The 26236-nt window shown below is 40.7% G+C and overlaps 2 protein-coding genes across 2 annotated transcripts in view; one reads left to right on the forward strand and one right to left on the reverse strand.

Moving 5' to 3' along the window:
* The window catches only part of RANGAP1 (Ran GTPase activating protein 1), a 43634-nt gene extending 35606 nt beyond the window's left edge, over positions 1-8028 (forward strand). Inside the window, exons 13-16 of the mRNA XM_015419161.1 lie at positions 1982-2084; positions 5126-5214; positions 5902-6023; positions 7069-8028. Of these exons, the coding sequence (XP_015274647.1) occupies positions 1982-2084; positions 5126-5214; positions 5902-6023; positions 7069-7138 (384 nt within the window). The 3' untranslated portion in view covers positions 7139-8028. The remainder of the gene's footprint in view (positions 1-1981; positions 2085-5125; positions 5215-5901; positions 6024-7068) is intronic.
* Positions 8029-11796: 3768 nt separating this feature from the next.
* On the reverse strand, positions 11797-16704 carry LOC107117109 (chondroadherin-like). Its single transcript, XM_015419162.1, has 3 exons — positions 16263-16704; positions 14489-15087; positions 11797-12519 (listed from the first exon to the last, which is right to left on the reverse strand). Exons 1-3 carry the CDS (start codon positions 16702-16704, stop codon positions 11797-11799), a joined length of 1764 nt encoding a protein of 587 aa, XP_015274648.1.
* Between the last annotated feature and the right edge of the window lie 9532 nt (positions 16705-26236).

Consider the following 26236-nt stretch of genomic DNA (forward strand, 5'->3'; position numbering starts at 1 on the left):
TCACTGCTTTCTTAATCAAATGCAAGCAGCTGCGCTGTACACCCAAGGTGCTTGGTGTTGCCTTCTTCACCAGTAGTTCCTCCCCTCTTAGCTGGCTGGTGTGACATTCGAGTCTGTAAGAATGCTTTTCTTTGCTGAAAAAGTGTTCAAACTGTTCCCAAAAAAGGACATGCATGAATCATAGAACACAGTCCGCAAACTAAAACGTCAGTCATTTTACTGGTTTTGGCAATGTGTAGTGTGTGTAATAAGGCCCAGTCTTTCCAAGTTGCTTTACAAGCGGCCTGGGCATTAGTTTCCTGTACAAGCAGAAAATCGTTCCCATGTATATATCTCAGGATGATCCATTTGTGTGAAGATCAGTTGTACAGATTTCTTATTTATTAAATGCTCCTTCATGTATTGCATTTGAAATGGCTTGGAGTGACTTACTGCAAGGTTGCAGTGGGGAATTTGGCTTTCCCACATGTGTCAGGGAATTCAGAATATGAATACTAAAACAGCACCCAGAAAGCTACCAAAGGACTCTGGGAGACAAGGAGTTGCCCTTGTCCCATGATACTATTAGTTGAGGTAACTAACTTGTGCAAGAATCAACTTTGTACCCAGTTTAAGGCTTTTATAATCAGAAACTAGATCATGTAATCTCTGGAAATGTACCGAGAGCTGCAGTGAGACATGAAACCATTTTAGTTTCTGTGCACAGTAGCTTCGTACCCAGTTTAAGTGAATTGTGTCAGTGTGAATAGGCCTAGTTACTATGATAATCTCTTCACAGATAGGAAACGGAAATGAGGAGAAAGTACCTTTCCAAAGGCAATGAAATGAGTTAGTGCCAGGATGGAGTTTGAAGTCAGAGAGCCTAAAATACCCAACTTCCCTCCAGAGCACTATTGAGCAAAGTGTACTGCTAAGATACTAACAGTGTAACTCCTGGGAGGGCGAGATGAGTTACAGCACAGGCAGTGCTTCAAGAACACACTTAATGATTTACTCATTTTGTGCATGTGCCTTTCTTGTGAATATTCTGTACAGAAAGACTTCACATGTGCAGATTGTGCATTTGCACTTTCAGTGCGTTACTTTGCTTAACAATGTTTGATATATTTAGATTCCAGAAATAGCCTACATTTGTGTGCTTTTCCAGAGTTGTAACGTGAAGCAGCTGAGGTGTGCTTAATCTTGAGGTTTTAAGCACAAGCATGGCCCAATTATTATTTCTAGCAACAAGATATCTTGCCGTAGGCATGACATTCTCTCTTTTTTTTTTCAAAAACTTTTATTTTGGATGTAACATATTCAACATTAACTTACATTCCTTTAATTCCATATCCTTTTCTTTTACCTCCTCCTCCCCCCCCCCCAATTTGGTGGCTTCCCGCAACGCTTCTCCCTGCCCATACATTTTATAATTCCATTTTTCTTTCCCTTTTTCATTTTACGTTCCAAGGTAACAATCTTAGTTTATACAATTCAAATCTTTCTATAATTCAACCCTTAGTAGTTGTCCAAACAAAGTAAAGCATTTTTAACATCCCAGTTATTTTCTAGATATTCTTTAAAGTCTTTCCATTCTTCAAAAAATTCTTTGTCTTCTTTATTATTCAATTTCTTTGTTAATTTGTCCATTTCTGCCATAAATAGTACTTTCTGTATCCATTCCCATTTATCAGGTATTCTATCCTGCTTCCAAGATTGTGCATAAGTCATTCTCGCTGTGGTAATTAAGTACCACAACAAAGTCTTTTTTACTACATTTACTTCTTCCATCTTTAGACCTAGAAGTAGTATTTCCGGTTCTTTTTTGAAAGTACATTTTAAATTTTTTTGCATCTCTTCATGAATATCTGTCCAAATGGTCATAGCTTTTTCACAAGTCCACCACATATGATAAAAAGAGCCTTCTTTTTTTTTTACATTTCCAACATTTGTTAGATATATGGCATGACATTCTCATAATCTGGAGTTGTGTTTCTTCTAGACAGACACTTCTGATGTTGAGAAGGTAGTTATGGTTTTTCTGAAGATCTCTTCTGTGTTCAAAGATGAAACGACAGTGAAGACAGCAGTGCATGAAACAACAGGTGAGGTCATCTCTTTGGTCCAAATATCTGGGAAGCTTCAGACTAAATGAGGCTGAGAAACTCGAGGGCAAATATGGCAGTTGTAGATAGAACACTGCCAGGTTCTTATGCTAACCACTAGCCTATGACACAAATCAGAGGTTATGAAGCACTCAGGTTGTACAATACATGGGTGGCCAGTTTATTTACATGTTGTATAATCCAACGTTACATAACATAAGTGAAATACAAGAGAAGCCAAATACAGTCATAAGAGAAGCCAATGTTGGATCAGGCCAATGGCCCATCCAGTCCAACACTGTCACACAGTGGCCAAAAATACCAAGTGCCATCAGGAGGCCCAGCAGTGGGGCCAGGACACTAGAAGCCCTCCCACTGTTGACCCCCCCCCCCCAAGCACTAAGAATACAGAGCATCACTTGTCCCGGAGTCCCTATCTATACCTTGTGGCTAATAGCCACCGATGGACCTCTGCTCCATATGCTTATCTAATTCCCTCTTGAAGCTGTCCATGCTTGTAGCCACCACCACCACCTGTGGCAGTAAATTCCATGATTTAATCACTCTTTGGGTGAAGAAGTACTTCAACAGGCTAGGATGTCAATGAATAACACAATAGGACTGCAGAAATCTGAAACAGCTGAAACAAACCTGAACTAAGCAGTTGAGTCCCAAGGGCTGACTATAAAACCTAAACATATTGTACTGTATTAATGGCATAACATGTATAATTTATGGTTTAATACAATCTATATGCTGTTTGGCATGTTTATGGAATTTAGAAGTACAAATGCTTTAGCTTTCGACATGTAAGACTGAGAATAGACTGCTATACCCTATGCTACCTTAGCACATGCTTATTTATTTAAAACATTTTTATGCTGCCTTTCAACCTCATCAGAGTCCCCAAGGCAGCAAACTAGAAAACATTTGAACAATTAAAAACAACATTTAAAATGATAAAATAAATAAAAATACAATCCTACAGCACCAGAACCAGGGAGGAGGCCATTAACCGTTATTGGGGTATGCCAAATCAAAAGTCTTCCACTGGTGGAAGACACTGGTAGATGGAGACAGATTAATAGGGAATTCCAAAATTTTGGTGCCATAACTGAGAGCTCTTTCTTGGGTCACCACCTATCTAGCAACCCAAGCAGGGCTTGCGAAGATGACCAGAGTGAACAAGGTAGGTTTATATGGGAGAAGGTGGTCCTTAAGGTACATAAATCCCAGGCCACACAGCACAGGGGGTCAACAATAGAGCCTGGAAGCAAATTAGAAGCCAGTGTAGATGGAACAAGACTGGAGTGATATGGTCCCTACTCCAGTCAGTACTCTGACCACAGTATTCTGTACCCATGTAGAGCACATTGCAGTAATCTAATACAGATGTTACCAAGGCATGCACCACAGTGGCAAGATCTTTACTGCTCAGGAAGGGCTGAAACTGGTGAAAAACACCCCTGGCCACTGCTGCCACCTGTTTATCCAACAGGAGGCCAAAGTCCAAGAGAACCCCCAAGCTGCAGACCTGCTCCTTTGGGGGGAGGGGGAGTGCAACCCCATCCATTTTCGAGGTCAGACCTTTCCCCCAGTAGTAGCACCTCTGCCTTGTGAGATTGTTTCAGCTTGTTACCCTCATCCATTCCAAAACTGCCTCCAGGCACCTCTTCATAGTTTCCACTGTCTCCCTGAGATCTGCTGGAAGCCTGAAATAGAGCTATCAGCTGCATATTGGTGGCAACTCAGCCCAGATCTCTGGATGACCTCTCCCAGCAGCTTTACATAGATGCCAAAAAGTATGGGGAACAAGATGGAACCTTGTCAAACCCCATAAGCCAAGGGGCAGAGCAGCAGTCCTCAGCACCACACTCTGAAATCCACCCTCATGGAAGGACTGGAGCCCACCACAGAACCTGTCCTGATCCTGAATGGTGGTTCAGAAGGATACATGAGCAGTGGTATCAAAAGTTACTGAGAGGTCTAGGAGAATTACCGGTGTCGCACACCCCTGTCCATCTCCCAGCATATGTTCTCCACCAGGCCAACAAAGGCCATTTTAGTCCCATAACCAGGCCTTGAACTAAACAGGAACAGATCCAGACTTACTGCTTCATTTAGGAATCCCGGAAGTTGGCCAGTCACCACTCATTCAGTTACATTGCTCAAGAATGGATCTGCAGTATAATCAATTTATAACAAATGCTGTAGATTTTTATGTAATTTTTTTCATTTGATATATTTTGAGTAATTCCTTATCTTAAAGAGCATTTCACACATTCTAAAAGAGTATTGAATAGGAATCTTTGTTTTTAGAGCTCCTGCAGATTTCCAGTTTTTTGCTAGAAAAAAATAGAAATAAGGTTCTGAGGGGGGCATTTTTCCACTTTCATTTCCCTGAGCCTTCATATCTCTAGGCTCATTTCATAGTAAGTGACCATGTGGAGCAATTTAAAGCAGCTCGTAGCTGTGTGCCTGCCAGCCAGCCTTTAGGTGAAGAAGACATTTGTTAGAGTTATGACAGCTTTTTGTGCTGTGATAACAGTTGCAGCTGGTCCATTTCTCTATATGCCAGTTTGGTATAGTGGTTAAGTGTGCGAATTCTAATCTGGAAGAACCAGGTTTGATTCCCCACTCCTCCACTTGCACCTGCAGGATGACCTTGGGCTAGCCATAGTTCTGGCACAGCTGTTCTTGAAAAAGAGCAGTTTCTGTCAGAGCTCTCTCAGCCCCACCTACCTCACAGGGTGTCTGTTGTGGGGAGTGGGGAAGGGAAAGAAGAGTGTAAGCCGCTCTGAGACAGCTTTGGGTAGCAAAGGGCGGGGTATAAATCCAATCTCTTCCCTTCTTCTGTATTGCACTTTAGTGGCCAACGTGCTGCCTAAATAGGGCGGGATTTCAACAAAGTGGTGGTGAATGGTCCACCTGCCCTGTTAAGAGACAGGGACTGTAGCCTGAAAAATGAAGTGAGTTATACAGCACTGTGCAAGAGAAGCATCTCATGAGCTCTTTAAACTAACTCTCATCTGTCTCTTTAGATGTGTTGATGAGGGAAGCCTTCTCTTCAGCTACCTTCAATTCTGATGCTTTCATTACTAGCCTCCTGATCCACATGGGATTACTCAAGGTAAAATTGGAGGGGACAACTTGCAATAATTTGGTGGAGACTGTGTGGTTTGTGTTATCCCTGTCAGTAACCCAGCATCCTTATTCCAAAATGGCCAGGATTCATAAGCCAACATCTCGCCAAATGTGAATGAAAGTGTTTTTGTTTCTGTGACACTGATGTTCTGACGCATGCCTAGATAATAGAAATAGGCTATAGTAACATTATAAAATTCTGTTAAAATGGAGGTGGCACTTCACTTATACCCTTTCTGTTCTTAGTGTGACAGAAAAATGTGGAGACTGTGGACAAAACAGAAATTGTGCAATATTGATGGAACTGTAGATAAATCTTTGATGTCGGCTTTTAAAAAGGCATTTCACAACTCAGTGTCTTTGCAGATGATTTAAGCTGTAAGTTGTAGTTCTGTTCTGGACGCAGATGCCGTAGTGCTGTGAACAACACATGGTTAGCCTACCTTTTTCTTGGCTTTCAAAGACTGGTACAGGCTGCTAACATGGTTGCAGCAGTGACAGCATAAAGGAATGGATGTAGGAGTAGGAGGAGTGTATTTTGTTACATATGGACAAGAATAGAAAGGAATACAGGTAAATGCTTGGTATTTCATAGATACCTGTAAGACTAATTGTAGGAGGAGAACTTCTACTAAGGAACGTAGCTCATCTGTATCTTGCTTCTGCTTTCTAGAGTGAAGAGAAGATCAAAGCTGTTCAAAGCCTTTATGGCCCTCTGATGACTCTGAATCACATGGTCCAGCAGGATTATTTCCCCAAGTCTCTCGTCCCAGTACTCTTGGCCTTTGTCACAAAGTGAGTACCGTGTCACCTCAGCAAGGAAAATGAGTTTATATTGGTAAAAATCAGCTGCTAGTACTCCTGCATAATTACTTGCTTAGTCTGGTCCCTGTACATCCTGTTTTCAAGACTGAACAGAATATTCAGTTATTCGAATTTGGAAACTAACATTAACCTAGAACTTGGATGACTTGTCATTAGATGTATAAAAACTCTTCTATTTTAAAATAACCTTTTTTGATGCGTGGTAAAAATTAAATTAATATACTCATGATCAAGATAATAGAAATATCCAGATTATAAACTTTTATTTATGTGTAGTATCATTAAATTAATAATCCACTGTGCGTTGGTCAGTACTTCTAGAGTTACTTGGCCAATTCCAAAGAATTAGGAAATATGATAGTTAACTGTATGAGTGATATTTTAATAAGGGGATGAGCACAAATAAATATGAAATATTATTTTTCCTTGCTTTTTGGTGGGAAGGGGATCCAAAGATCCCAGAAATTTGAGTGTCTATGAAACAGATTTCACCCAATAGTGGTCACATTCTTATTCTATGACATATGTTTCCTAATGGAGCTGTCTGGGCCTTGAAATTGGTGATAATGTTCCAGGTGGCTTTCATTAGGCTAATTGAGAGAGAGGTTTGCATCTAAGAAGTCATACACATCTAGTTAGCTTCCCAGTAATCGATTATCTCTTGGCAAAAGGTACACTTTGGTAATGTTTTCCTGTCGTACAATATCCAAAACATATTTTTTTTTCAATCTTTATGTTCATTTATTTTTATTAACAATTATATACCTTCAACTTAAACTGTCAGCACTTAGATCTACATATAACAATTTATAAAGAGAGATCTTTTGTGGACATATTATATTGTCTATCTGCAGAAAGTTAAAAAGGTAAGATAAGCTTTGATATCGAGGAAGCTGATTTGAGTCCCAGATCTATAATGGTAGATCCTGTCCCTGTTGAAAACAAGCCTGTATTCAGATACAAGTCAATTTATAATGTGAAGATGTTTATCTTTTCATTTCTTTTGTCTCTGCAGGCCCAACCGTGCTTTGGATTCCTGTTCTGTTGCTCGCCACTTACTGTTGCAAACTCTCCATCAGCTGTAGCACATGAGCAGCTGCCATAGGACTGTCATAGGACTGTCAGCAAAGCGTTCCAAGATGGAGAGCAAGAAAAGACAATTAGAACTTAGGGATGAAAAACCTTTCCTGTCTTGTCTCCAGGATGTTTGGCCGCCGTCTGCTATAACAAACTTTGAGGAACTCTGCACTATGCTTTTTATGTTTTTGTGGTTTTTTCATTATTGTTATTTTAAGCTCAATTTTTCCAACTTGAACTCTGCCTTCCCTGTTTTATCTGTACAGTTTTTTGTTCCACTAGTCCTTTCCTGATTTTCCTACACTTGTTTTGTTTCGATTTCTGTTTTCAAATTCAGCTGTTGTCAGGATTTGAGACCCACCTGTTGTCTCAAATTGCATTGTGTGTCAAAGAACTTCCTCCCTTGGGGCAGCGGCAGCAGCAGCAGCAAAATTCTGAATGTAGCTTTATTACGCCATTGTGTCTGAAGCACAATTAGGTTTGTGGTTTTTTCCCTTGTTGTTGACCATCACCTAGGTAGAAACCAATGTTTCTGCTTTGTTTCTCTGAGATTTGGGATGTCTGTGTGGAATGTGGCAAATATCCCTAAGAAACAGACATTTCATTGCCTGTCTGGTTCTCATGAGTGATCTTTCACCACTTTTCATTGGATTTTTCCACTAATAGGACTGATTCTGGTGGCCTGCTGTTGTGATACTGCTTTATGCACACACATGTGCTCAATTAAAATAGATTTGGTTCAGAATAAGCAAAATCCGTTGTGGCTGTCCTTAAAATCAGTTCCTCTTTATTCTTTCTCTTCCTGTCAGTGGGGATCATTGTTGTCCATGGAGTAGCAGGTTTCATCGGTTCAGCTTGGGGGATGTTTACTGCATAAGGAGGAATTAGGCTAATCAAACAGAAGTAGAACTGAAAATTAGCAGGCTCCTTCACACATTGCGAGTAATTGCCCCCCTTGAAAGTTCTATTCTCTTGCTCAGCTGTTCTCTTCTTCAGACTTAGGATTTTTGCATTTACAATTATTCTGAGACCTCATTTCATTTCAGAATTTGAAGGGATCACATTACAATTGAGTTCCTCACTTAATACTCTCAAATTTTCTCCAGCCAGCATGACATATCAAGCTATGTGGTATTCTGGTCAGAGAAGACAAGCCACTAGGAGCATCTCTTGTGCAAGGGCCACGCAAAAGAACAAATTTTGGTGAACTGCTCTTCCTTTCAAAGTGGCATTTATTCCCAAAGTCCCCTGCTCAGAAAATAAGGGCAACATCACTGATTAAATAAGCACTGTGGTTTTAGAGCCAGCATGGTGTAGTGGTCAGAGTGTCAGACTAGGATCTGGGAGACCCAGGTTCAAATCGCCCACTCTGCCATGGAAACTTGCTGTGTGACCATGGGCCAGTCACATCCTCTCAGTCTAACCTAACTGTGGCAGGACATGCTTGCTCTAGCCTGCAGGCCCTATTCCACCCTGCCCTCGTTGGTGTTTCTCCACACCTAGAGAGCCTTTTCTTCCACTCTTGGGTAGCTCGCCACCATCACCTGACCTTTGTACGGAATTGCCCACTGGGAGGGTCAGGACTCACAGCTTTCCTTCCCAGTTCTGAGGCCTTGCCTCTGTGTCTCCCAGTGCCTGGTCACCATGGCAACACTTTACGACCTCATGCACACCTGGAGAAATAGCAGCTTGCCAGTTGCCTGCCTTCCTCCTGGCACTCCTTTTAAAATAGCGTATCCAAGACGGTGGAGGTCTATGTAGTACAGAGAACCCCTGCTAGCATCCAAAGTTATAAAGTATTTATTAAAAAGAAAATGTTTACAAGAATACTTTTAGCATAACACCAGTTTGAGTAAGGGTTACAAAAGAAATGGGCAAAAATGCAAATCCTCTGTCCCTCTCTCTATACATGTCCTATCAGATGTTAGAAAAGAAGACAGGTTCTTTAGGAGTTATATCTCTCTACAGAGTTTCCATAGGTAAGCCCATGATCAAAATGGCTGCCTCCCCCTAGACCTCAGCTCAGAGATCTTCCTCCTCTAATGGATCCAGCACAAAAGAGAGCTCCTTCCTGTTGCCAGGAGTTTTTATCATATCTGCTTCTCCACCCCCTGATCAGGTCACACCAGGTCAAAGAGGTGTTTCCTGGAGACTTTCTAGCATTCTAATCCTTCAGATCTCTGTTCCCTGCTTGGGGAAGGGGGAAATCTGGACCCACCCATTATCTCTCCTCCTAGATCTATTAGCATTTGAATGCAGGTAAGCTGAGATATGTCTGGAAATCCCTTGCACAGACTTCTCCCCCGCCCCCCATGCCTGTTCTCTGGCGAGGGGGGGGGGCTTTTAAAACGCACGTTGGAGACTTTTGATCAGTGCCAGCCTCCCAGGAGAAAATGCATTACTTCACACTACTTAACAGAGTTGTGAAGATAAAATAGACAAGAGAATGTTGTAAGCCACTTAGGAACTACACTGGGGGGGGCAGGAATGGGGTTTAAGTGAAGTAAATAAATATGCTGTGCTTTTACGGCTGTGGCCTTCAATACATCATGAATTTTTTTAAGCCGTTGAGCATCTGACTTAAATTGCCTTATAAAATCTTATATTCTTCCACCAGGAATGCTGTAGGGCTAGAGTCTTTTTATTTGTCTCTGGGGTAATGTTTGTTATTTCCACCTTAATCTCACCCATGGAGTGAATGGTCATTTTCAGCACATAGGTCAGAGCAAGAGTAGGGAATACTCTCCTTGGCAGGCCAAAGGTCTGCCTCAAAATAAATCAGCTTTGTGTGTTCATGAAAGTATGTAGTCTGTGCTTTTGTAGATTTTATAAGTCATAACTTAGGTTTTCTTGGATGTACATAATCAGAGAAAAACGTGGGGCAGCCGTGTTGGTCTGAAGCAGTAGAACAAATTTTGAGTCCAGTGGCACCCAACAAAGGTCTATTCAAGGTATGAGCTTTCGTGTGTATGCATACTTTTTCAAAAAGTGAAAAAGCTGATTAATATAATGTATATAGATAAATTGATAAGAGCAATTGCCACATTGTAAACAGTAGGTTGGATCTTATGCAGCACCAGTAGAGGTAGATTTTACCTGCTTTCCCTCAGCTGCTGTCTTTGAGCTGCACTAGGGGCTGAAGGCTAAAGGAATATGCTAGTGCTACAGTGAGGAAGAGGAGGCAGAAGCAGTTCAAACCATCCCTTTTCCATCAGCAGATCCAGTTCCACCATTGGAAGCTGCTTGTATGGCTGGAAGAGAGGCCTTCAATTCACCCGAATACAGTCTCTCAGAGAAAATGTATGTGTATATAATTTTGGCATTAGCGATGAGGATCCTAAATATAATGGATGGAGGCATAAGGCATCTTTGCTTGCTTGTTGTCTGATCCCTGCCAAACAGGTTTAACACACATAGTGTTGTTCGTTTTTTAATAAGTTTTTATTTGATTTTCCCTACTATAGAGGACATTTAGGAAGGGGAGGACAAGGGGAATGGGATAAGACATATAGGAAAAGTTTCCATCAGGCTTATATAATAGCTGTCACGAGACAGTTTTCATCTTAAATCTTTGTTTCCAGTCTTTTTTCATTTATATAATTTCTAATGTCGCTTAATCAAATCATTACAATTTTCTATTATGATTCCTGAGAAAGTACATATTCTTTACAGTTCAAGTTAAGTTTCTCCCAAGTTCATAATAATTGTAATCCATGATTCATGATTTCCCCTTTTCAGGGCTTTTCACCCATTCATAAAATAGTGTCCAATTTTCTCTCGCATTTTGTTTACTTTGGTGTTTTAACAAATCTATCAATATATTCATTTTCACTGTTTCAAATTTTTTTGTCAAGAGTTCCTCTTTCGTTGGTATCTCTGATTTCTTCCAATACGTAGCATAAAGAATTCTTGCTGCCATAACTATATATATAATTAAGTGATTAACTTTCTTATCTTTTATATCAGGCATGATATTAAGGAAAAACATTTCTGGCTTAAATGGTAGTGGTATCAGACATATTTTTTGCAATATTTCATGAACCCTTCTCCAGTATAACATCACATCTTTACACTTCCACCAAACATGAAAGAAGCTTCCCACCCGTATTTTACATTTCCAGCATGTCAGACATTCCAGGATACATTTTGGCTAATTTCTCTGGTGCTATATACCACCTATAGAACATTTTATAAAGAGACCAATTTTGTTATTCTTACATTCTTTTTCCATATTTGCAACCAATAGTCAAGGTCAATATTATGGCCAAGGTAATTAAAGTTTTAACGCACATTGTAAGTGACTCCAGGATTATTTTACAAAACCACTGTTGATCCAAACGTGAGGGACAAGTAGATCTCCCGTCTGCAGTCATGAAAGCAAACAGTTGGCTTCTATTTCTGTGGAGTAAATATTCAATTAAAAATGGCTAAGTTTGAGTCTGAGATGTCTTACAGTTTTATGTTGAAATCACTGATAGGTCAGGAACTTTCTTGCCCACAGTTATGAGTTCATAGGTCCTAGCACTTTTTGATTACTGGAAGTAACTAATAAAGCTTGAGTTTGGAACTGGAATTTTGTTCGTTCGGAGTAGGTAGATGCAGGAATTGGGATATACTCCACCTGGCGCTGTTGGCTGGCAACTGTCATGTAAACATGCTGATGATTCTATAAGGTCTCATAGACAGGCTCTGTGGTCAGCTTGGACTGTGGAATACCTTGGCACTGAAAAGATGGACTGTCTTCATCATAGTAGCGTCGGAACTGGATTTGTTGGAACCTCTGTCTATAAAAGGCAAAAAGGGGCAGGGCCATCAGTGCTAGAATGCTAGCAGTGACACCAATTCCTAGGGCTAAACTTCTGTGTTGAGGTACAGGGTGGGTTCTGGTGTGTCCTGATGTGCACTGTTGGGCTGTTGGAGCCACACATTTCAAGAGGTTGTCATTCTGGGGAATGATACATATTCTGTACTCGGTCCCTGGTTGTAGATGATGAAACTCCATCTCTGTTAACCCTCCAGTCACTCGCAATATTTGCTCATCCACAGCAGACTTGCAGCGCACTTCAAACTGGTCATGGTCCCCAGAGGACGACCAGGTAACTACTAGAGCAGTGTCTCCCTTTTCCTGTGTGTGGATGCTGCTAATGTGGTTAGGTAGGCAGGGATCGTATTTCTCTAATACATGGTAGTTATTTTGAGTACTTGTTCTTGCTGTGGAGATGATCCTGCTGGTAATTAAAGTAGTGAAAGTAGCAGCAGTAGTAGTCTGTGCAGTTGTAGCTTGTGGTAGAAGTCTTTCATTGGGTGGAATAGTGGTCTTGAGTGCAGTATTTGCAGAGGAGTTGAAGGCAGAATCAATTTGAAAAGGAGGACAAGTCAGTTTCTGTAACTGGGGAGGGGGGAGAAAAGGACGGGAGATCAGCATGTTTCTCAACCCTTTGTATATCAGTCATACAAACCACTCTAAAACAAGTTCCCAAATGTAACATGTATCCTTCAGCTGCAGAGCCCTATAGTTTCATAGGAAAGCCCAATCCCTCATGGTTTCAGTCAGAGTTTAACTTGCATGGCAGTTTCTTTGCTTATTATCTGTATGCTATATAGACAGTTTTTTAAATAGAAAGCTGAAGATATGAAGGTTGTCATTGCCTATGGAAGTACATATTCCTTTTGTGCCCACTCTGGCCAACAGGTTTTTGCAGGTTTGTGAAGCACTAGAAAAGCCTGCTTCCTACACATTATTATTATTAAATAATGTATATTTATTTATTGCCCACCTTTCTTGCTGCTACTCAAGGAGGATTACGAAATCTGGAAACAAATTCCATCGGACAGCAAAAGGAAGCGAGTCAAAGGCATGGCTGACATACCATAATAAAGGGGAGGGGACATTTACAGAGGCAGAAGGCATTGCGGTAAAGAAGGGAGGTGATATGTGAAATAAATGGTGTAAAAAAGACTGCAATCCGATTCCGTATAGAAGCAACCTTCTGTGCTGCTCTGTGATGTATTTGTAAAAATGTCTTCCTGAACATTTCTGTTTTGCACCTTCTGTAAAATGAGAGAAGTGTTGAGGCCTCCCTGACTACCTCAGGAAACTATTCCATAAGGTTGGGAGTCACTGCAGAGGTGAACAAGAACTTGCTGGTTTTCTTTTTACCTATTTGCGGGCTGGCAGCAGCGTCAGCAGGCTTTGCTCAGATAGGCAAAGTGATCCCACTGGGGCATAGCAGGAGAGCTGGTCTCACAGGTATGCCGGTCCAAGGCCATTACGGGCTTTGATGGGAGGTATGTAAGCAGTTCAGGCAATTATTCTTCTATTTCTCTTTCAGTGGTCTGAGGGGAAAAGGCTCTCTCCCTGACTCATTATTACTGATCATTCCTGTATTTTCCCCCCCAGAGTTGTGCAAAGGGCAGCTGCCAGTTTCCTCTTGCTTCTATGGAAGGTGTAATTTGACACCATAAGAATAAAGTGTACATTAAAATACTGAATGCAGAAAATGGGAGTAGGGGTTAGGAAGGAGAAGCTGGTGGCTTCAACTGGGAAGGGCTTGTGTAAGCTTTCTGGACCCAAACATTAACCAAACATCAAGTTTATTCTCTTACAAAACAAAATTCTGGTATTTTTTGCAACAAAAATATTTACTCATTTTAATTATGCCCCACTTTTCACCCCAAGAGGACCCAAAGCAGCTTACATTCAGGGCTGTTCTATAAAGCACTGATCATGTATAGCAATACCTTTGCTCTGCTCTGTTTACAGTATGTACCATATTGTTCCACTGTTCGTTCACTTTTCTTTTTCTTTTTTCACTGCTGGGAACACCAGACACACAAAGATCAATGGACTTCCTGAATCAATCTGGAAACAGAGGGGCGTACTTACTCTAATACTTCTGTCACTATGCTCATTTCCCCAGTCTGCATCTAAAGCCATCTTTCATTGCAGTAGCCAAGTCAGTAAGCACGGGCTCCAATTCTGAAACTACCCAGGATTTTTTTAGCCGTAGTGCTGTCTGATGGAGCATCAAAACCCAATGCCCATAGGCTGTTCAGGGAAAGGGCACTAGGTAAATTTTAAGGCCTGTCCTAAACTACATTGCAGAAGCCATTGGAAAGAGGAGTATTCCAGTGGTTATGTCGTGGTACATTCCTCACTTCTGGGATAAGCTCCTCCTCTTCCTGCAGGAATGTAACACTCCAGAACCACTGAGAAAGGAAGATTCACGGTAAGTGCAAGAAACCTTCCGTTTCCTTGCCCTGTGGCCATTTGTCTAAGGACTACTTCTGAGGTATCCTGGGAGTTCTCATTGTTTTGGCTGTTAATGTTAATAAACATAAATTGGATAGTTACTTGCCTCTGTATTCACTAGGAGTTGTCCCTGAAGGGCCTTGGGGGAGCCGCACTCCACCAGGCTGCGTTCTTTTCTCATAGCTTTCTTCTGCCAGGTACGTAGCCAGATCAAGTTGCAATCACACTGCCATTTGTTTCCAGTCAGATAAAGAATGGAGAGATATTTCAGTGATTCTAGAGATGGCAGTGACTCCAAACTGTTGTTTCTCAGGCTCAAGACCTCGAGTCTGCGTAGCCTTTTGAATGCTAAGGTGGCAATCTTTTTTAGATCAAGATTATCCAAAAACAGCTGCTTCAGAGAGCGAAGCTTCCGCCCAAAGGAAAGGGAGGTCAGCTGCGAGATGTGGTTGCCACTCAAGTGCAAGGTGGAGAGTGTTGTCGAGGTGCGGATGGTGCCAGGCACCTTATCTAGTTGATTCTGGTCAAGGTAGAGAGTGCGCAGCTTGCCCGGGAGGGCTCTGGCTGACAAGTTGGCAATAAGGTTAGTGCTGAGGTGAAGCTGGCGTAGCTGTTCGAGACCCCTAAGGGCCTGGTCTGAAAGTTCAGTCAACCGATTGTAGCTCAGATCCAGGGAGCTCAATCGCTTCAAAGAGGAAAATGCACCTACAAGAGAGAAAAAGTGAGAACATGTCCAACTGGCAGCAAGCAGCTTTAAAAAAACTCAGTGACACATAGCTCAGACAACAATAAAAAACTATGTTCTCTGTTCATGGTGAGGAAGCTATCAGGAGACTGGCTAGTCCTTTGGCTGTCTGCATCTTCTTTGTTTCTTCACTGGACCTGAGTTTTCGTTTCCTTTGTACCCATGCCACCTCAGGATTTAGCCCGGTCTGTCCTGGTAGCTAAAGTGCATGTTCTGCTATTCCAGGCTGGCCTGTTTATTTCTATCTCTACAGAGGCATAATTTTTCCCAACCAATTCTGAGAGGGAAGAAGAGATTATGTTCCTTCTGTACATATAGAATGTTGATTTGTTACAATTGTGCTTTCCCCCCAAATTGGTGCTGTAAAATAGCAGAGGAGACATCGACCATTATTCTCCTTTCTCCCTAACTAAGAGGAAAGTAAAAGTACCTCTTGGGTCTTAAGGAACTAAAACATACACAGATGGATGGAGTTGAAGAGCTGGCACCTAAGTGAATAAATTTAAGAACACTTATGGTATTACTATCCATTTGTTTTGGTTGCTGGAGAGAGGGAAATTTAGCTGCTTAAAGTGTTTCAGCATAAATTCAGGGGTATCTGATCTGTCTTGTTTCTGCTATCTCATTCCAGGCCAACTGTATAGTTAAATCAGCAAGCACCTGGTATACAGCCAAGCCTTACATGTCCTATGATTGTGTGTATCATTCTATTATATGTGCTTTGTGTTTTACATAATAATGATAATTGGTATTTGCATAGCACTTGCAAGTGTCTATTGCTTCATATACATTATGTGGGGTAGGGCAGGATACAAATTACAATAAATAAGTAAATAATCTTTTTACCCATACCAGAACTTTGTAAAGGTGGTCAGAATAACTGTCCCTGAATTGCCAATCGGTGGCAGAGTTCCTTGCCTAAGGCTACCTAATACATTTGTGATAGCGGTGAGACTGAAATCAATAATTTCTATTCCCCTCTCTTAGGCACCAAGAGTACATCATTTCTGTACCATGGGTAAACCCTGAGATGTCTGGGGATTGGGGGTATGACAGCTGAATAATTAAGTTAGGAGGGGTGCAGGCTACTTCTCACTGCTATTATAGATAGGGTGATAATTTCCCAACCAAATACCTGGTGAGATGTAAGCAATGCAGTTATGCTCTAAATGCAGGAAGGCTAGATTAGTCAAATTTTCAAACACTCCTCCTGGGATTTCTTCTAGGAGACAGTTGTCCAGATAGAGATGGTACAAATTCCTCACACCCTGGAAAGCTCCGGGCTCAATTTGACGCACCTGGCTGTTCCCAAGGTAAAGAGTGCTGAGCTCAAGCAAATCTGGGAAAGTGTCTTCCCGCAAGCTGTTGAACTGATTGAACTGCAAGTCAAGTTCCACTGTGGTGTGCGGAATACCACTGGGAAGAGAAGACAAGCTGGCATTGGAGCATTTTACAAACCATTCAGAGAAAGAGCAGGAGCAGCTGATGGGACACTGGAAACCATGGAGAAGTGCTTGGGGGGCAAAGATCAGAGCCCGCAGCAGCAGCATGAAGATATTGCTCCAATACTGAGCCATAATTCTCTCTTCTGCAATAAAAAAAAATATTAAAACATTTAATAGACTTGAGAAACTAGTAGTGACTATCTGTGGCCGAAGTTCTGCAGCAGTACTATCGAGTCAACATGTAACTAGCTTGTGCTGCGTGGCAGACTGCAGGGAACTGTTGCACTCTGCTGCAAGGCTTAATTTACAGTGCAATCCTAAGCAGGAGTTACAGTCTTCTGAGTCCATTAGCTTCAGTGTCCTAATTCTGCTTGGGACTGCATTAGTACATAAATGGCATGTCTGATCCTGAAGATTTCATAATTGTGACATTCAAATAAAATCAAAAACTGTATTATAGGGGTGAAAGCCCTGCTTTTCACCTTACACAGCCATTCTCTCTTGCCATAGTCACGTGCCCATCCCTACTGCTGGAAATCTGTCTTCCATGAAGTTCCACCAAAGATTTTAAGTAGTTGGAGTCAACACAAGCAGCAGCAGAGGGGGATCACAGCTTCCTCCTTTTGTTCAAGCAACAGCAAAATATACAGCTAAAAATGTATCTGACTCAGCAACCTGGCTAGACGGAAGCACTGGTGTTGGACCCTCCTGCCCTCAGTTTCCCTGCTGCTGCTGGGTCTCTGGAAACTGCAGAATTCACTTTTCTATGTTGTAACAGACCATTATTATCTTCATGTGAGCGAGATATGGCCTCTATGGCCTCAGTCCTTACGGACAGGAAATGAGGGGGGAGGTAGATTTATTTGAAGGAGCTATATAGAACCTTGTTTTTTAAAAACTGAAAATTTCTTAGGATTGCACATCTTGCACCTCATATGAGGCATGCATGAAAAGCAGGTGATATTGCATATTTGTAGAATACATGACCTAAAAACCCATAAATGGGGGGGGGAGTTGGACACTATGTTGTTGTGCTCTGCACTTAATACATAAATTGGATGTGAGCCTTTTGACAAATTGACAGTAACTGCTGCTCTTTTCAGACAACATGTTTGTGTGTATATATAGTGTAACTTACATGCTCAGACAATATGGTGACTATACCTATCAGGAGGATATGCAAATAGTTGGCAACCTCTCAATATGTGTGACTGTAACGTCTGAAAAATAGCACTGTCCCTCATAATTCTATATGGATTCCCTGTTTCCTAAAAGAGAACTTGCAAGCATTTCAGTAGGGGGAGTTAGGGGCCTTTCTTGATTAGAAAAACAAGCATTTAATTCTTAGTGCTGCCTGACCACACCATAGCCAGGCACAGCTGGGGAGTTGTGTTACTTTTCACGAGTGATGTCACGGGTACTAGTCGAAAGATGCCAGCAGCATTTGCATATGCAGCAGTTCGAACCCACTTGCTCATGGGGGTGGGAACTACATTTTCCTAGCACCAACATTTTGTAGTTCAGGCTGCTAAGAAAATCCAGTTTTCCCTTGATATGTTAACTGTGGCCACACACACACACATATATAAATTTATTGCTCAATCAGACTCTAGGTCCCACGCAAGAAGTGCAGTTACAGCACAATAAAATAACCATCTAACAGCACATCCAGCAGTCATTCATCAAGGGAACTTTGCATCTATTCCTAAACTAACATATCAATACCGTACTTGAGAATCCCTCCCTTCTTCCCCTTTTAGTTAGTTTTTCACCCCCTCTGCAACACCCAGTGTCTCTAGTCTGCCAGACATCATCTTGTTGGGAAACCCCCGGACCAACATACCTATTGATGTCTCTTCACATAAACACCGGATTAGACAATGTCAAGTCAGATGAGAGAGCTCTAGTTTTCCTCTCTGCTTTGCTCCTCCCTTGGATCCTTTTTTTTTTTTTTTAATTCCCTGTATCTCACTGGAGCTGCGAATCTTACCTTGGGGCTGGTTCCTTTCTGGAGCTTCTCTGTCACAGGGCAAAGCTCCAGCTGCCTTCTCCCTCTTTTCTTTCTTATGTCTCCCTCGGGCAACTTATAGATGAAGGAAACTGCTTTCGGGCACAATTGTTTCCTCCAATTGTCTTTTGGTGAAAATGGTCACACAGCTGGGCCATGGGGGGAAAGGAAGCAGTAAAGCCAAACAAGTGTTCCCTTTGGAATTTAGGTATGCTGCTATTTCATACTACAATCTGCCAGCTGGGTGATACAAAATTAAGTTATTTAAAACAAAATAACCAAGACCAAACAGCAGCAGTAGCAGCTTAGTTGGCATCTGGGTTTATTGCAAGCACTGGTACCAGTGCCAATTTGATGCTAATACTATTAACATGTTTTACCAAATGTGTTATTCCATTGTTAGCTATATTTATTGCTCAGTGACCTATACATCTTGACTTTAACTAGCCCTTCCTAGCAACTAACCCTCTACCCTCTATCTATATGAAATGGTTGAGGACATTGTTTCACTGTATCTGAAGAAGTATGCTTGCACACAAAATGTGATCTAATGACAATAGTGTTTGGGATGGCTAATAAACATAACCTCTGAAATCTAATAGTAGATCAGAATTTTCTTATTTTCTTTTCCTTTTTTTACCTTACAGTTTTGCTGATAGGATGCACTAGAGTAGGTAGTAGGAAACATAATTAAGGTCTAAGAAGGATCTTTTAGGACTTTTCCCCCTTCCTTTTTATTTATTTATTTTACTTTTATTTAATTTTATTTTTATCCCACCCTCCCCACAAACGGGCTCAGGGCGGGTTACAGAGCCACACAGTCTCAACAACAACACTGAAATAATTAAAACAATAATTTAAAACAATGCTAGACTACCGGATCCAGTTCAAGGTTCTGGTGCTAACCTTCAAAGCCCTATATGGCCAGGGACCTGCATATCTTCGGGACCGCCAAGAAATTGCCTGCTGAGCTTTTTACAAGCCCACCAAATATGGAAAAAGGTACCAATATTGAGTTTGCACTTCCAACAGTTTCTGGATATATGCCACATATAGAACGTCTTGACTGTGTTTTCTTTAAAATTGTTTGTTTTTATATACTTGATTTTCCTGGACCATATCTTCAACCATTCCTCTAACTCTATATCATTTTGCCCATTTTATCATCTGAGGTTTAACCCATTTGTCTTGCATATTATATTCTAGTATATAATTATACACTTGACTTTCCCTATATAATTATACACTTTCCCTATAACGTAGGCCTATCAAAGGCTTCAATGGGGGAAACCCACTGTGGTATCTTCTGGTAATATTTGTTTTTAGCATCTTCCCAAATTTTGTATAGGGCTCCTCTAATCGCGTGTTGCATGAAATAACTATTCTTTGCCATTTTTGATACCATAAATATGAATGCCACCCTGCTATAAGGTAATAAAATGGGTCATAGAAGGAATTTTAGAAGTAGAAATACAACTAAAGCCAGAATTTTTTCTGTTAAATATAATACCTGAGGTATTTAAGAAATCTGAAGTTTATTTGATTATGCATATCTTGGCGGCAGCAAGGATCCTATATGCGAGATATTGGGAAAATGAAAATATTCCAACGAAAGAGGAATTTATAAGTAGGATTTTTGAAGTCGCGGAATTAGAGAAACTAACTTTTATTATTCAAGGCAAAAATGATAAAGAGTTTGACAAGAAGTGAGACAAAGTGTATTACTGGCTACAAAAGTTGAAAGAGGATAAATAGTGAAGAAACAACGGGTGAAGGTATGAAATACTGGAAGATTTTCTGTATAAGCTGTATAGAAAATGTTGATATGTCTGTATAGTTGAAAAAATTAAAATAGACACTGAGAAAAGAAAAAAAGAAATTGCTTGCTGAGCAAGGACTTCTCCATCTTTGTAAATAAGGGCACTATGCAAACACCAGCTGCTACACTTGCTATCTTGAAAAGAGAAAGTAGTACACAACATTCAGTTGCAGTGCTGCAGTTTGCCCAAGCCCAGGGTTATCACAAAGAATCCACTGTGAGAATAAGCAGCTCTTGCCACGTGTTTCCCATACCACCCACTGCAATGTCAGGCAGCACGGAAGAGTACCGAAAAAGTCTTGATTTGTGTGTGAGACCTCTCCCCCACTTAGGGCTTGTAGCATAACGTTTCAAAAATGCTGTGGGGCTCTACTATTTGTTGCATAGAATGCTACTGAAATGGGTTCTGAAATGGAGATATCCCTTATTTTATGTGTTACCAAAAGTATTCCAGAATAATGGGCATCTCAGCACAGCCTCACTGCAAACAAGCCATTCAGTCTCACTGCTGTCCATTTTTCAGCTTCTTGTGCCGTCTCTGGAACTTGGTGGAAAATTCCAGCCTCTCCATGTACTGTTCCTTAGCAGAAGCAGTGAGGGATATTATATATCAAAAGCAAACTGCCTGCTTTTTATTTTTTTTAAGTTGAAAAATTATCAAACATTCCTCCTTGAGAAGAATATGAGAGGGCTTTTCCAAATGTACTTTGCAATGTGTAACAAGCAAATGCTACCCCCCCCCCCCCCCGTGTGTGTCTTATGTTTAAAAAGGCATAAAATTATCCTGTATGTTACAAGCTATGTGCAGGTTCATATCAATTTCTTCAGATAATTATGTGTGGAAACTGTGTAGCTATTTAAAAGTGTGTCTCCACAGTTCTACAAAGTGGCCCAAGCCATGTGGATGTCTTTAAATTGCTTGTTTTTTTTCCAGTTTAAATTATATGTTTTAAACATTACTATACATTCACAACTCTTATGTTACCTCTTGGTTTGAACTGGCATTTTATGGATTAAAGTTAAATAACATTCACTTTTGCTGGTGTTTGCCTTGTCCCTGGCTGTGCGAGTGTGTGTGTGTGTGTGTGTGTGTGTGAGTATGTGGAAGGGGGAGCGGGCAGGGGAGAGCGAAAAACACCACTGAGAAAGCTGAACAACAGTCCATTCATCTCTTTTCACCACACACATGCACATACCAAGAAAATTCACAGGATTCTGACAGTTATTAGGTGAAGTTTTTTCAAATAAGGGTTTTTTTCCCACTGTTCCCAGTTTAACTTTACTTTTTTTTCTAGCCTGGAGAAAGGAACAAGGTAAGATGTTGGGTACCTTGGGGAAGGGTACGTGCCATTGACTAGTTAAGAAGAGAAACTGCACAGCTGTGGTTGAGAGTTACTATAAAATGCTTTCATCCCTGAGGGAAAGGGGCACTCTCAGATGGCGGCAGTCAATATGCCTCCTTCAGTACTAAGAGTGTGTCCATTTCACAAAAGTAGGAACTAACTATATTGAATATGTTTATGCTATAAAATAAGTTACTAGGGCTTGGGCTCACTTGGAAGCATGGAAGGAATATTCATCATCTTGCACTGTAATCTTTATTCTTGAAGGGTCCTAAGACAGACTTAAGACACTCAAAGGGACTTCTGCCTCTCATCGGCTGACAGATACACCAGTTGCTGCAAACAGGAGACTGAGGACTAACCCACACAGCCATTCAGACTGGGATTTAAAGGGGCTATTCAACTCTTTCACTATTTTCCCACTAAAAATCACCACTCCAAGGCTATCCTTTCAGGGGGAACTTTCTGGATGTTTGTATTTTCCCCCTCAACAGCAAAAACAATCACTGTGAAATACAGTGCTATTACAATAAAGGCAACAGTAAAAATGACTATATATACTCAAAGTGTTATTGCAATGTATTAATTATTTCCAATATTCCATAAAAGATATTCAGTACAAAAATATAGTTATTTCCATCCAGTATCAAAATAGCATACAGAAAACCCTCACAAGGGAAAAGTCCAAGGAAAATCTATAAGTAGAATTGATCAAAATCTGCAGTGTCCAAAACGGAACTTCTGGCTGACTACCATGTTTTGGCGATCTGGTCCCTTCTTCAGTAAAGAAAACCCATCTCATTTGTGCATTGGACACTGAGCAGATTTTGATGAATTCTACTTATAAATTTTCCTTGGACTTTTCCCTTGTGAGGGTTTTCTGTATGCCACTTTGATACCGGATGGAAATAACTATATTTTTGTATTTTTGTACTGAATGTCTTTTATGGAATATTGGAAATAATTAATACATTGCAATTACACTTTGAGTACACTTTGAGATTTTAGGCGTGCATCCAGGGAGGGTGGGATTTGGGGAGGGAAGGAACCTAACCAGGGTATAAGGAGATAGATTCCACCCTCCAAAACAGCCATTTTTTTCCAGGGGAACTGATCACTGTCATCGGGAGATCAGTTGAAATCCCAGAAGATTTCCAGGCCCCACCTTGAAGTTGGCAAGCCTAGCTAAAAAGCAGGAGAAGGAAACTCAACTCACAGCTGATTCCCTCCATCAGTAGAAAATTACAGCAGCAGAGCTGTCAGGTAGGAGGTAGGTGAGCTCTCTGATCATGAGACAAACAGGAATGCTGGCTGCAATATTTACATTCATTTTGACAAAACAAAGTTAAGCTTGACTAATTGCTGAAGTAAAGTGTACCTAAGGACAAATACTCCCCAAACTGCTTTGGGGGAGGCAAGAAGGAGAACACGTGTCTATTGAAGAGGCACTTGCATGAGCAAATAAAGTTCAGTGCAGTGGTAAGTGTAAGATGATGCTCACTGGCATACTTCCCTTCGACTTTAAATATATGCTGATGGGGTCTGAATTAACAAAGACTGAGAGGAGGAGAGAAGATCTTAGCGTTACAGCAGATTGCTCAATTGAAATGTAGGTGCAGTGAGTGGAAGCTGTGAAAAATGCAAATTCCATGCAGGGGGTTATTAGGGAAGGGGCTGACATTTTGTATTGTATTTATTTAGAAAAATTATCTGTCACCACTCTAAAGATGTGCTGTTGGCAGCTTACAACTAGTAAAACAAAACCAATTAAAACCCAGCATTAAAAAAAGAATAAATTAAAACACAACATAAAAAACCAAGCCATTAAAACACAAGCCTTAAAAAAACAGGACAATCACCATCAAAGCATGATCAATTAAAAAACAGGCTAATGCCATTAAAATAAGCCAGGGTATAACAGCCTAAAACCTGCACTGAGGAGCCTAGACTGACATAGATAGAATGATCTTTGTGCCAGAAGTGGACCATTAAATATGAAAGGGATAAAACCCCTTAGTAAAACTCCTTGATGAAAAAAGGAATGTTATACCCAGAGTAATGAAAGTAAAGTATTCACCAGGTGAGTCTCACAGGGGAAGGTATTCCAAGTGCCACCACAGAAAAACCCCTGGCCATCACTTGCCTTACCTCTGGGGGCACTATGAGCAGGGCCTCAAAAGCGGATGTTTAGTAGACTAGACCATTTAGTAGGGTGGAGCCATTTAGGGCTTGAAAGGCAAGAAAATAAAAGTCAATATTATAATACCCCTGTACGGATCTATGGTGAAGCCTTATTTGAAATTCTGTGTACAGTTCTGGTCAATCAGTTTCAAAAAGTATATTGTAGTTGTGGAAATACATGAGGAAAACCAAGATGATTATGGTGTTGGAGTATATTTCTTATGAGGAAAGACTAAAAGTCTGGGACTTTTCAATGTAGAAAGCAGACAACCACAGGGTTACATGATAAGAGGTTTATAAAATTATGCATGTAGTTGAGAAAGTGGATAGAGAGAAAAATACTAGAACTTGGGTTTTAAAAGGAGATAAGACAGATCCATGGAGGACAATCTATCAATTGCAATTAGCCACAGTGACTAAACAGAATCTCGTTGGTCTTTTGCTGGTCTGTAAGGTGCTACTAGACTCAAATGTTGCTGTACTACTACAAGCTACTACAAACTATGTGAGTGGTTCCTACTGAAGTGACTTGTGAACCAAATACATTTTATTACATTACATAGAATGGCCTGAGTATATGTGTATGTTTGCATCTAAGTCTTCAGGAACTGCTCCCTTCATTTTTCTTTTCTCCAGATTTCCTGTTTATGTGATTCTTCCTCCCCCAACAATTTCCACCTCCTCCTCTCTCCCAAGCCAGCTGCTGTTATTTAGCTGAGAGGCCTGAGTAAGGTATGAGTTCTAAGAACTGACATCTTAAAATATATCTTTAAAAATTGTATTTTTAAAAAATATATGAATGAAGTGAGAAGAATTAATCATAAGCAGGAAGCAGCAGTGTTAAAGTAGCATACATTCTTAAAACCAGATATAAAATCCAGTGTATTTTAGGATTATGTGCTGTGGTTACTCTTTCTACCTCATAATAATTACAAGGTCATCTATGCAGGACAGTGCAATTCTAAATAGATTTACACCTTCTAAACCCATTTAGTTTAACAGATTGGTATAACTCTGTTTAGGATTGCACTGTCAGTTGTTGTTTTTTAAATAAGTAATGGATTTTGTGACTTTAGCATGCCAACCTAAGACATTTCCATTTGTGTTGCTATGAAATAGGCATTGGGAGCTAAGACGATTTCATTCTCCCTCACAGGGTTTTCCTTTATCTTCTTTTTGGCTGAGCAGCCCCTTTCCTCTTGTCTTCTTTGTTTTTCTCTGGCTGCTCCACCCAGTTGTTTGAATGTATATTGGAAAAAGCTGACCCAGTCTAGGGAACTGAGGGGAGAGACTAAAGTCCTTCTTATTTCCTGGTTTGAAAATGACACACAAGAGGCTGATGGTAGTTCAAACATAATAAACAGTTTATTTAACTTTGAGGGGAAATGGTCAGGTTGGAATCAGGTGTAGGACATGAGGTGAACAGACAACAGGAATGAGGTAACTTTGTATACAATAAATGCCAGATAATTTGTCACAAACAAGTAACTGTTTCTGTTATTCAGACAGGTCTTTAAAACTTGAGGAGAGATTTCTTGGCAGTTTTTCTTACCCAAACTAGCATTAGCTTCTTGGTCTAACAGACACTACAGTTGGTGAATGCAGGAACATTCAAATAAGTTCCAATTTCCTTCCTTATCCACAGACTAGGACTCACTCCTGTCTTTTAGGAGCTATTTCCGTCAGACTTGTTAGGGATGGCTAAGCTTCCCACTTCCCTGAGGATTATGGATGTGCAAAAATATTATTTTTTACCTATTCAGGTCTACTGGACCCAGAAAATATATGTATTTCCACATATTTCCAAATATCAGTATTGGTATTGTACTGGTATTAGGGTAAATATTTGGGAAACCCTAATTTATTTGGCTTCATTATACCCTATGGGGACTGTCCCCATGGGGTATACTGGAGAATTTCACTTCCCTCGCTGAGTTGCACCATGGCAGCAGCCTGACTCAGCAAGCAAACTGAAGGCATTTAAAATTTAAATGCCTTCAGTTCCCTCACTGACTCACACCATGGCGGTGGGCTGACTTGGTCAGTGATCTGAATGCATTTAGCCATGCTGAACAAAAGCCAATAAAAGCCAAATAATAATATTTCAGTAGCCAAATACATATCTCTGATCTGTATTTGGCTGAATAAATAAGGTATTTTCGAGTATTTAGCTAGCTCGGTATATACCGTACTGAGCACATACTCCTACTCAGGATCCTCTCAGCCCTGGTATTCTTTAGAGGTCTCCCTTCTAAGTACTTACCAGAGTCAGACCTGCTTAGCTTCCGCAATCTGACAAGATCAGGCTTGCCT

This window comes from Gekko japonicus, unplaced genomic scaffold (assembly GCF_001447785.1).
Source record: "Gekko japonicus isolate JY-2015 unplaced genomic scaffold, Gekko_japonicus_V1.1 scaffold37, whole genome shotgun sequence".
Classification (NCBI taxonomy): Eukaryota; Metazoa; Chordata; class Lepidosauria; order Squamata; family Gekkonidae; genus Gekko; species Gekko japonicus.

Coding starts and splice junctions, on each gene's coding strand:
- LOC107117109 (XM_015419162.1), bottom strand. CDS start 16,704: ATGGCTCAGTATTGGAGCAATATCTTCATGCTGCTGCTGCGGGCTCTG. Junction 15,088..16,262: donor CATTGCTTACATCTCACCAG/GTATTTGGTTGG, acceptor TCTCTCTTGTAG/GTGCATTTTCCTCTTTGAAG. Junction 12,520..14,488: donor AACTCCTAGTGAATACAGAG/GCAAGTAACTAT, acceptor CCCCCTCCCCAG/TTACAGAAACTGACTTGTCC.